This window comes from Colias philodice, chromosome 11 (assembly GCF_061535455.1).
Source record: "Colias philodice isolate Cphi_HAF_F1 chromosome 11, ilColPhil1 Martin Lab GWU primary, whole genome shotgun sequence".
Taxonomy (NCBI): Eukaryota; Metazoa; Arthropoda; class Insecta; order Lepidoptera; family Pieridae; genus Colias; species Colias philodice.
Window position 1 is genome coordinate 12,447,758 of NC_143096.1, and position 12,229 is coordinate 12,459,986.

A 12,229-nucleotide genomic window follows, 5' to 3' on the forward strand; every position below is an offset into this window, starting at 1 on the left:
TATTTATTAATATTGTCCACGTGTACATTATTATTATGATTGTAATATTGTATCGCATAAAGTGAATGACGGGATTGTAGAATGTCTCTTCACTACATAGTATAAAATAAAGTCGCTTTCTCTGTCCCTATGTCCCTTTGTATGCTTAAATCTTTAAAACTACGCGACGGTTTTTGAAGGGGGGTTTTTTTTAATAGATAGAGTGATTCAAGAGGAAGGTTTTAGTATACAGGGTTACTGGTAATTAGACCGGATCCTTTTAAAAGGTGGTAGGGGAGGTTATTTGCAACAATTAGACTGCATATTGTTATATCCGGAAATGGCTCATTTTTGAGATATAATTTTTAATTTGTGAATTGTAGATGTTTTTTAAGTAAAACGCAGACTAAGTTTGTCGGCGTTTTTTTGGAGAAAATAAATGTCTTTGTAAACCAAGTTCCGAAAATTATTAAAAAAAAAATATAAAACCGCCTCTAGTTTCTAGATGGATCCACATAAGTAAGCTATTATTATTTATTATTAAGAGCTATAACAAGGTTTCTCTAAAACTGTAAAGAAAATAAAATCGATTCATAATTTTTTTTTAATTTAATTTTAAAGTAGTGAAACTGGATTTTCTTGAAAAAATATTCAAAAAATTTTATCTCAAAAATGAGCCATTTCCGGATATAACAATATACAGTCTAATTGTTGCAAATAACCTCCCCTACCACCTCTTAAAATCCGGTCCGGATCCGGTCTAATTACCAGTAACCCTGTATAATTTATTAGGTTTTAGACAAAGCGGGTGAAGCCGCGGGCGGTAAGCTAGTAATTAATAATTCATTAGATTCTTTTGATAGATAATATTCTTCTCCCTGACAAACAAACAATTATTTCGATTAATATAAAGGTGCTACATGTTGACATGTGGTACACTCGATTGGAATGAAGTTCCCTTCGTTTTGAAGTATGTATGATAACATAGGTAAGCATAAAATCGTCTCCAAGTGAGAATAACGTTGAAAAATGGTATAGAATATAATTTATTAAAATTAATGAAAAATTAAATTAACCAATAAAAGTAATAGTTCGAAAATAACCTGCTCTATAAACATATTTCACAATATTTTCATTGACTGATGATAAAAAAGATATTGAAACCTACATATATCATAATAATGCGATAATAAATAATATAAACAAGCTTATTAAATAATTTGATGACAAAGTATATCAATTAGATATCATCACTGGTGATAAGACCAAAATTCGTCGTGCATACATTATACACCATAACTATAAATACTTTGGAGTATTTAATTATAGTCATAAGGTCCTCAAACATGTTCGTGTTCGCAATTTTAATTTTTACTCTGACAATATTGTGTCTTACTTACATAACCGGAAGATACAACGAAAACTATTGGAAGAAAAGAAATGTGGCATTCTACTCGAAGCACAAAGTGACAGGAATTCTTTGGGATTTTGCAACTAAACAGAAATCAGTTTTTCTAAATCTGTATGAAGTTTACAAAGAGTACCGCAATGAACCAGCTGTTGGTATCGGCTCCTTTTTAATACCGACTATATATGTAATAGATCCAACTAACATTCAACATGTGCTGGCGACCGATTTCAGCTCTTTTAACCATAGAGGAGTGGAGATTAACGATAGTGATAAACTCTCTGACAATATTCTCTTCATGAATGGAAATCGCTGGAGACTGATGCGTCAAAACATGACACCGCTGTTCACATCTGCTAAATTGAAATCCATGTACTACATCATAGATAAAAGTGCCAAGGACTTCGTAGAACACATGAACGCTAACAAAGAGTTATGGAAAGGTAATGCATTTGATACTTTATCTTCATTTTGCAGCGCAGCTATAGGAGGCGCTGTGTTCGGAGTGAGCACTGGATCCATTTTCGATTCACCATTCCTTGATATGGCACGCAATGCGTCAAAAGCAGGTTTAAGTACTAAAATCAAATTTGCTATTAATAGCTTGAGCAACGAATTATTCAAAATCTTAAGAATCAAATTTTTTGATGCACACGAAGATTTCTTCATTGGCGCTGTTAAGAAAATTCTGCGCGCACGAGAGCAGGAAAATACCAAACGACACGACTTCGCTGATGTATGCGTAGCATTACAGAAAGCTGGAATCATGGTAGATAAAGAAACTGGCTTAGAATTAAAACCAACAGATGAGTTATTGGCGGCGCAAGCTTTCTTCTTCTTTGTCGCAGGCGTGGAGCCTACTGCCCAAGCGCTATATGCTACGTTGATAGAACTGGGAAGACATCCGGAATACTTAGAAAAAGTCCATCAAGAAATCGACGAAACGTTTAAATCTCATAATAATAAAATTGATTTTGATGTTATAATGGGTATGAAGAACGTTGATATGGTTATGAATGAAGCTTTGCGACTGCATCCACCGATTGGATTTTTAACAAGGCAATGTATAAAAGATACTATTCTACCAGTGGGTAATATTAAAATTAAAGAAGGAACGAGAATATTAACGCCAATATATGAAGTGCATTACGACGAAAAATATTATGCAGGGCCCGAGAAATTTATGCCGGAACGATTCGCTCCAGAAAACAAACACAAATTAGTTGATATTCATTATATGCCATTTGGGAAGGGAAATAGAGAATGTCTGGGTAAAAGATACGCTTTGATACAAGCCAAAGCTGGTCTGGTGCATTTGCTTCGAGATTTCACAATAAGGACGATTATTAAAGAGGGTGGAATTAAATACCTTCCTCAGCCAGTGCAAGTGCGACTTGAGAATGTAGATGTTGAATTTATACCGAGGTCTATTTCTAGTTAATTATATTATTTAAGTACTAGCTTGCGTCCTCGGCTTCAACTGCATTGTGCATCAATGCTTGGCCGCCCCAGCACCTTCGCTTTAGGCGTTGAACCGACTTAGCGCATCATAGCGAACTATATGACCGATGACGTATACATATCTTATTGTGATAACTATTAAGCTACGCTTCTAAATTCTAATACATAGTAATAAATGAAATGAAATCTTTAAGAGCACGTTTTGGCACGAATTGGCCAGCTCACACCAGGGAGGAACCACACGCCTCCAGCAATCAAATTACCGTGTCGGTGTCTTTTGATATAAAAACTTTAATATTATAAAGTTTAATTAAAATGTGTTTAGTGGTTTGTGAGAGAAATGTCAACCATGCCACCATCCTGCATCTATCCCCACAAACGTGGAAAAATATTATATTTAATAAATTATTTGAAAATTTATTTCTTTTTTTTCCTTTTATTATTGTTATTACCAACTCACCTATATTGTATCCCATATTTAAGGATAGACAATATTTTTTAAACTTCAGTAATTTATCAAACTCAAGAGACCAAGAAATACCGGAACTTGGAGCATATTATATGCAATTCTTCTATTGCACGCCTCATAAGCGAAGCGTTGAGGTGGGTACTACTGTCACTTCGCGCAAAACATCTGATTTTTAAAACTTAAAATGTCTTTATGTATCATACATTGCACTTGTAAGATAATACATACACACACATATTAAGAAAAAACACTATTTTTAACGTTCATGATATTTTTGATGTCATTTTTGTTATTTAAACTAGTTAAAAAACAGTTTACAAAAGTTCTGTCTTGGACGTCCGTGTGTCTGTATGTGCGGATCCTTTTTCTTGTTAACACGATAGCGACCGAAATACTTTACTAATCGAGTCTTTTTTTTTCTCTTACGCTTGAGTATGCTCAGGAATAGAACCCTTTCATTTTTCAGGGTCTGATTCGATGTGGTTTAATTGTTATTAAATAAACAAAAATAATAATTAATAAATATTTATTAAAAAAAATTATGAGGCGTGCACTTTTGGATTTTCCAAATTATTTTTCTCCGTCATTTTAAGCTTTCTGTACAAAAAAATACGTCAAATAAAATACTTTTTAAATCATATCGAATCAGATTCATAATAATATTACGATTCATCGAAAGTGTCCATTTTAAATACATAAAATGAAGTCCCATGTCCCCTAGTGGGGTAAGGGGAAGATGCATTATACATCTGTTTCACTGATCGATTTTCCTTGAGACAAGTAGGTGATCAGCCTTCTGTGTCCTGCCAGACCGAGACATTTTTTTTTCTTCGTCTCCACCGGAAATCGAACCCAGGACCCCTCGGTGCTACGCTCACGCGTCAACCACTGTACCAAGGAGACGGTCTACAATAAAAAAAATAAATACATAATAATTAATAATTATTATAAAATATGGTGAAATATAGTGCACGGAAGCTTTTTAATTTGTAATGATGAACGAGTGGATTTGTAGTGTTTAATTTACTAATATGTACATTGTACATAGGTACACATTAATGTTTAACTATTCAATAAAATATAGCAATAGCGTTGTAAATACACTAGCCGATCGTCCCGGGTCTGCCCGGGAAAAATCAGATTATAAATTTTTTTGAAATACATATATAATAGATTATATTCTTGCATTATTGCACGCCTCATAAGCGAAGCGTTGAGGTGGGTACTACTGTCACTTCGCGCAAAACATCTGATTTTTCAAACTTAAAATGTCTTTATGTATCATACATTGCACTTGTAAGATAATACATACACACACATATTAAGAAAAAACACTATTTTTAACGTTCATGATATTTTTGATGTCATTTTTGTTATTTAAACTAGTTAAAAAACAGTTTAAAAAAGTTCTGTCTTGGACGTCCGTGTGTCTGTATGTGCGGATCCTTTTTCTTGTTAACACGATAGCGACCGAAATACTTTACTAATCGAGTCTTTTTTTTTCTCTTACGCTTGAGTATGCTCAGGAATAGAACCCTTTCATTTTTCAGGGTCTGATTCGATGTGGTTTAATTGTTATTAAATAAACAAAAATAATAATTAATAAATATTTATTAAAAAAAATTATGAGGCGTGCACTTTTGGATTTTCCAAATTATTTATATGTATAGCATGTGCTATTCTCAGTTTTGTAGTACCTATATAACGATTCAGAACTATTACGCCAATTCTACCTGCTACCTGGTCCTGTGTACGATTATTTTCAAAAAAATTATAATATCACAGAATGTACAATTCTCAGAAACCTGTTTAAAATTGCACAACAAAACCGTGAATATAGCAACATATAATCAATCATAATTTATTTTGTACCTCTATAAAGCTTGAGATCCAAAGAAAACTAATTATTGAAGATATTTTGATACTTTAATTTCAGCTAAAACATATTTTATCATCATACAACATACTAGATGTGCCCCACGGTTTTCCCCGCATTTCTCCGATCCTGTTGATCTTAGCCTATAGCCTTCCTCGATAAAAGGGCTGTCTAGCAACGATAGTATTTTTCAAATCGGACCAGTAGTCGGACTAGTTCCTGAGATTAGCGCGTTCAAACAAACAAACTCTTCAGCTTTATAATATTAGTATAGATTGTAACATAAAAATCTGCGAGTGAACGTTTTGTTAACTCGATAAACTGAAACAATTATGATAATTTATCTCAATGTTTCCATCCTTACATGCGATGCATTTTGATGTATTCTATTAATATTAAAATATGGTTACTTTTTAAAATGGAAAATGTAACTTTTATCGATACAGTAGAACTCCAATTATCCGAATTAATGGGGACCGGGACCCATTCGGATAATCAAATATTCGGATAATCGGATTTAAAAAAAATTGCCATTGGAGATAATAAAAGCTACGTTTTGATATTGAACTATTTTTTTATTGAATTAAATGAAAGAAACATGAAATTTTCACATGTTTTAAATATTTTTGCAATCATTTTTCTTATTTCCTCTAGTGACAACGCATCTTTATCATCATCATCCTCTCCATATTCTTGTTAGGGGAAGAATAATAGCGCACTTAGACTTTTTTTGGACAATTTTTTGTGATTCGGATAATCGGCGATTCGGATAGTCGAATCCGAACCGAATATCCGAACGGATAATTGGAGTTCTACTGTATTTGGTATACTTATTGATGTTTTCTTTGCTCCGTTCATTATTTTTTTAACACGATTTTAGAAGCAATTAACCTGCAGTATGTTTGAATGTAACCAACTCATTGCGATTTTGACCCCCATTTAAAAGCATAGATGACAAATACAGTAATTTCATGAGTTTGAGTGTGTTTGTTTAACTATACATATAAGTATGTATAGGTGTTTGTTCACAATGCTATAGACATTATCTCTACATAAGTGGAAACTCAGGTTTACATGTTATTTAATACTGCGTCACAAAACCATTATAGCACTGAACTTGAAACACGATAACATTAATGCAAGATACGACTATCATTAGAGGGGTCAATAGACATGTGTTTATAAGACTCGAATCTCTGGCACTCAGAACGATTCATTCCGCAGACATGATAGCATTTTTGTTTGTGTTCAGTGCGCTTCTCGCGTGCGTCGTTTATTTAAACGGCAAATACAATGAATTCTACTGGAAGAGACGAAAAGTTGCGTTCTATAAGAAGAACAAAGTTATGGGTATATTCTGGGAGTTTCTCTTCAAAAACAAAGCGGTATTCCAGAATTTATGTGAAGTGTACAAAGATTATAGGAAGGAACCAGCGGTTGGGATCGGGACGTTTGTGACCCCAACGTTGTATGTGATAGACCCCACTAATGTTCAACATGTGCTGGCTTCAGACTTCAACTCTTTCAACCACAGAGGAGTGGATATCAACGAGGATGATTTACTCGCTGACAATATTCTTTTCATGCACGGCAATCGATGGAAACTGATGCGGCAAAGTATGACACCGCTCTTCACTTCTGCAAAACTCAAATCTATGTACTACATCATCGATAAAAGTGCTGTAGACTTCGTTCAGTATTTGAACGACAACAAACAACTGTTAAATGGAAATGCTTTTGATACTTTGACATCATTCTGCTCTGCGGCTATTGGTGGTGCCGTGTTCGGTGTTAGCACAGGATCCATTTTCGATTCACCGTTCCTTAACATGGCACGAGATGCGTTTAAAGCCAGCTTCAGATTTAACATCAGGTTTGCTATAGGAAACCTGAGCAGTGGTCTAGCTACCTTCCTTGGACTAAAATTGTTCAAAGAGCATGAGGGTTTCTTTATCGGCGCAATAAAACAAATTTTGCGCGCTCGTGAACTAGAAAATGTAAAGAGACACGATTTCGCTGACTTATGTGTAGCATTACAGAGTATGGGGAAAATGGTGGACAAAGAAACTGGTTTAGAAATGATACCAACTGATGAGCTCTTAGCGGCACAAGCATTCTTCTTTTTCGTCGCAGGCGTCGAACCAACAGCCACCGCTTTATTTGGAACGTTATACGAATTAGGGAAATCTCCAGAACATTTAGAAAAGGTGCATAATGAAATCGACGAAGCATTCAAAAAGAATGATAATAAAATGAGCTACGACACCATTATGGATTTAAAACATGTTGACATGGTGATGAGTGAAGCTATGCGATTACATCCACCTATCGGATTTTTGACCAGACGTTGTGTAAAGGACAGCGTTCTTCCTGTTGGCAACATTAAAGTTGATAAAGGCACTAAGATACTAACACCAATATTTGAGATTCACCACGACCCAAAATACTACCCAGAGCCCGAAAAGTTTATGCCAGAGAGATTCTCTCCTGAGAATAGGCATAAAATTGCTGATATTACTTACATGCCTTTCGGAAAGGGAAATAGAATTTGTGTAGGTCTCAGGTACGCGTCACTTCAAGCTAAAGCTGGATTGGTCCATTTATTGCGCAACTTTACTGTGAGCAGCATCATCAATGATGGTGGGCAGAAGTACAGCCGACACCCAGTGCAAGTAAGACTTGATAATGTTGATGTTAAGTTTATACCGAGAAATATTGCTAATTAATTAGAATAAATGATGTAGAATAATAAAAGAGTGTTCGTGTTTTTATTCGATCTGGATTTATTATTGTATTGTTATCACTACCAAATTATCTCTAGGTACCAGACAACCTGTGATATTTAAAAAAATCACAATGCAAATAAGAATTAAGATAATATGACGGGTGAAATTATTAATATCAAACCGATAGAATATAATTATTAATTAATATTAATTAAATACCTAATTAAAACTTCATTGAAATTTTCGTATGAATATTAAAATCATACCTATGTAGTAGGTACTCAAAATTTTATAGAAAAAAAAGATAACTTTAAGTATATAGACCTTTCTTATAATAAAATTTGGAAAAAAAATACAATTCTACCAATATAATATTATTAATTCTTTAATTAAAACTTCAATTATCTTAAATAAAGTGTTTTATTTACAATCATAAATATACTAGCGCCATCTATTATAAATACTGTTCTATGGGCGCGAAACTATTGACGTTTGCGACATGGAGTTGCTTAGCTTGTAACACAGATGGCGCTTGTCTGAAATAGCTCGCTACATCTCCGCTCACGCTGCCGTATGGTATGCCACCTGAAAATTTTAGTAGGTATATTATTATTATTATAAATGCGAAGATGTGTTTGTTTGTTTGTCTTTCTTCTAAAATTGTCACATTAAAGCGTTTATGATGATCTAGTATGATTTTCACGGAAATTTTCTTTGACAACGCAGGTGAAGCTACGGGTAACAACTAGTACGATTATAAAGGTTCTCTTCTCTTTCAGTTGATGTACCTAGCCATAATTATTGAATTTGTTTCATTCAGCATTAATTAGATACAATATCCGATTGCTTGTGTATTTTGTGAGTATTTTTTTGGTTAACTGTGTCCATAATAAATAATCTGTACTAAAATTTATCCAAATCCATTCAGACGTGAGAAAAAAAACAGACGGACAGAGGTACTTTCGCATTTATTATATTAGTTACTAGCTGCTCCACTCCTGTTGGTCTCAGCGTGATGATATAGCCTATAGCCTTCCTCGATAAATGGGCTATCTAACACCGAAAGAATTTTTCAAATCGGACCAGTACCTGAGATTAGCGCGTTCAAACAAACAAACTCTTCAGCTTTATAATATTAGTAACTCCCAATTAGATAGCCACAGATACTATGTGATAACTAACCATAAGACAAGCCAGGTGCAGGCAGGGGAAAAGATCCCGCACTGTCAGGGACCGGGAGTGCGAGGGCGACGCTCGCCACACAGAGGAACACAGCTATCTGGAATTGGTATTTGTTTTGTTAGTGCATTAAAAATCTAATAAAGGAAAATAGTGTACTTCGTAATAGACGATTAGACAGTACACCTTGATAATATTATTTTTATTATGATACTTATTTCAATGATATTGAATGTGTGTAGATAGTAAATAATTATTAAATACATATTTATAGTAATCGCCTATTTTTATTTAGTTTTACTACAATTTTGAAGTCATAAACAGCCATGCAAGATGTAAGGAAACCTTGGGGAAAAACTATTTAAATTATAATTCATATATTTAAAGAAATGCTCTTGATATTATCCTCTGAGCTGCAATTCATATCTATAAGGAAGTATGAATGCTATGAACATGTTTTTAATCGTGACTTTGACTTTCAAATTTCGGAAGTAATGCGAGACTGAAGGTTTGTTTTGAAGACCTTGCAAATATTATGTGGACTACATATGTAGTCCAGTTATAATTTTTGAATCAGAATTGACTTTAAAATTTAAATTACAAGTGTTTATGATGTGAAAATAATCTTGTGTGTCTATATCACTGATACAGAATCTAGAACATACCTACAGTGATTATTGAACAGAAACTTCTTTAGGCTCGTTGAGAGTAAAATTTATATTTTTCTATCTTGACAAAGAAGTTTCACTTCTGACACGTGTTCTCGGCACACACGCTTTTTTATTATCATTAAGTACTAATTTTAAGATTATGATAAATTAATAATCATAGAAACTGGTCTACTTATTCTATTTATTGGACTTATAAGTAGCAGTGTCCGTCACATTGCATTTGTTCTCTCCCTTATTTATTACTTAGACATACAAAATCTACCAAAGACACTCAAAAATTTTTATAAAAATTGGTCACGCCGTTTCGTAGAAGATTAACATTGTGACACTATAATTATAACAAACTAATATATTTCTATACCTATATATAAAATCGCATCACTCCTAATACAGCAATTATCATCTTGAAAGTCAATCTTGTTCCCAAATCCCAATTAACCTTAAAAGTCAGTAATTGATCGCCCTTTAGCAAAATATGTCTAAATAAAGTGAGAAATGGATTCCACGTAATGCAATTTACATTTCCAAATCTGTTATACTTATACTGAATAAATAGTTCTGGGATATTCGAATAATTATAACTATTAAAAAAAGAGATATTTGTTAGGCAACGACCCTTGAATGGCTCAATGGATTGTGATAAATTTTAGAGCGGTAAAATAAAGGATAGACTATCTCGCTGAATAGCACCTATAGGCGAACTTTCGAACAAAAACTTAAGCTACATTTATCCATATACTATGAGTGCAAAACAGCATAATGCTGTTTTAAAATTGAATGAAAAACAATTTAAATTTATCACAGTTCTGTGCAATGATTTCGTTCAAACTTTTCGAAACTTTTGTTTCAAAAATTATTTAATAAATAATGTAATTAATTATTTTTATCTTTTTTTTTATTTAAAGATAGCCAGGCATTTGACTGCATCCTACCTGATGGTAAGTAGTGATGCAGTCTATGAATGAGCATGCCTGCCTAGAAAGAGCCTATTCACTTTTACCCTGAAGCCTGAACAGATCCGGATTATAGGTATCTGAATTAACCAGACAAAAACCCAATTTTCAATTACATTATATCGTAATTCGTAACCAATATCTCTATCAACACTACATACTAGCTGCTACTCCTATTTCGCCTAGCTTGATCCGCTATAAACAAAAAGGTAGCCTATATCACTCGATAAAGATAAAAGCTTTCAAAAAGGTCGTGTATTTTCTATGCCAATAGTACAAGAGCTTTAACAATCCACAAAAGCAAATGCATACAAGTCCTTCTCCTTAGCTACATTACTTATATTACTTCAATAGACAATAGAGCTTACTATACATATAGTTTTTTAAAATAGGTTATTACTTATTAATAACTAGGTTACACTAACCTGCCGTATGGTTGACATTGTGCGCACTACGCCGCGCCCGCGCAAACATTCCCTGTTATATCGCGATGCGACCGCCAAATTTGCGGGCCATTCTATAATAATACGTATAACTAGTTTTCCGCCCGCGGCTTCGCCCGCTTATATTATAACCGAATAAATTATATACTAAAACATTCCTTGAAAATCATTCTTTTTAATGGAAAAAACTGTATCCAAATCCGTTGCGTACTTTTAAAGATTTAAGCAAACAGGACGGACAGTCAGCGACTTTGTTTTATACTACGTAGTGATTAATTATTCCTATAGATTTACAAGTACTCTGGTTATTTTGTAAGTATTACGAAATTTGAGTATTGATAGAGTAGGTTCTATGTAGATTTTTTGGATTGCTTATTCGTGGTGCAATTTGTCGGATTGGTGATTAAATAATTTCTATATTTATATACATTGTTATAGTTACCTAACAATTCAGTAGAAAGTGATACTAATAAACCTAAAATACTCAATAGAACCTTCCGAATACAGTGTTTTTATAAAAAATAAATTGGCCTATAATATAAGTAAATATCGTCACTAGTTGAGGATTCCCAAAATTAATTAAAGCTTCAAAGCTTCATATTACAAATACATATTTATAATAACATGCCTTAATATTATGTCTACAACTATATCTTGTGAAGACTATGTGTATACGAAGACGACTAAATCGTCACGTAGATCTATACTAATATTATAAAGCTGAAGAGTTTGTTTGTTTGTTTGTTTGTTTGAACGCGCTAATCTCGGGAACTACTGGTCCGATTTGAAAAATTCTTTCGGTGTTAGATAGCTCATTTATCGAGGAAGGTTATAGGCTATATATCATCACGCTATGACCAACAGGGGTGGAGCCACGGGGGTGAAACCGCGCGGAGCAGCTAGTGTTAGTATATATAAATGAATCCTTACCAATTAGTATGCGCTACAAAAAAAGTTACATAAACAATAATTTAAGTAGGTAAACAATTTTATTTATTTAATAAAATTCAATTGCCACTTTCACTTTATGGCAGGCGTGCGTAATTAATTTACTTATACAAACC

General features: G+C 33.5%; 3 protein-coding genes across 3 annotated transcripts; 2 read left to right on the forward strand and 1 right to left on the reverse strand.

The window, feature by feature from the left end:
* Window positions 1–1,325: 1,325 nt before the first annotated feature.
* On the forward strand, window positions 1,326–2,902 carry LOC149484940 (cytochrome P450 6B5-like). Its single transcript, XM_089700431.1, has one exon. The coding sequence runs from the start codon at window positions 1,326–1,328 to the stop codon at window positions 2,826–2,828; it is 1,503 nt and encodes a 500-aa protein (XP_089556557.1). The 3' UTR covers window positions 2,829–2,902.
* A 3,476-nt stretch (window positions 2,903–6,378) lies between these two features.
* LOC149484941 (cytochrome P450 6B5-like) lies at window positions 6,379–7,969 on the forward strand. The gene has a single exon (XM_089701157.1). The coding sequence runs from the start codon at window positions 6,420–6,422 to the stop codon at window positions 7,917–7,919; it is 1,500 nt and encodes a 499-aa protein (XP_089557283.1). The 5' UTR covers window positions 6,379–6,419; the 3' UTR covers window positions 7,920–7,969.
* A 351-nt stretch (window positions 7,970–8,320) lies between these two features.
* Window positions 8,321–11,228, reverse strand: LOC149484942 (uncharacterized). Its single transcript, XM_089701158.1, has 3 exons — window positions 11,148–11,228; window positions 9,102–9,198; window positions 8,321–8,504 (listed from the first exon to the last, which is right to left on the reverse strand). Exons 1-3 carry the CDS (start codon window positions 11,163–11,165, stop codon window positions 8,374–8,376), a joined length of 246 nt encoding a protein of 81 aa, XP_089557284.1. The 5' UTR covers window positions 11,166–11,228; the 3' UTR covers window positions 8,321–8,373.
* Between the last annotated feature and the right edge of the window lie 1,001 nt (window positions 11,229–12,229).

Excerpts from the sequence above, each read along its gene's own strand:
- LOC149484940 (XM_089700431.1), top strand. The coding sequence starts at position 1,326 with ATGTTCGTGTTCGCAATTTTAATTTTTACTCTGACAATATTGTGTCTT.
- LOC149484941 (XM_089701157.1), top strand. The coding sequence starts at position 6,420 with ATGATAGCATTTTTGTTTGTGTTCAGTGCGCTTCTCGCGTGCGTCGTT.
- LOC149484942 (XM_089701158.1), bottom strand. Across the intron at positions 8,505-9,101 it reads TGCACCTGGCTTGTCTTATG|GTGGCATACCATACGGCAGC; the intron begins GTTAGTTATCAC and ends TAAAATTTTCAG.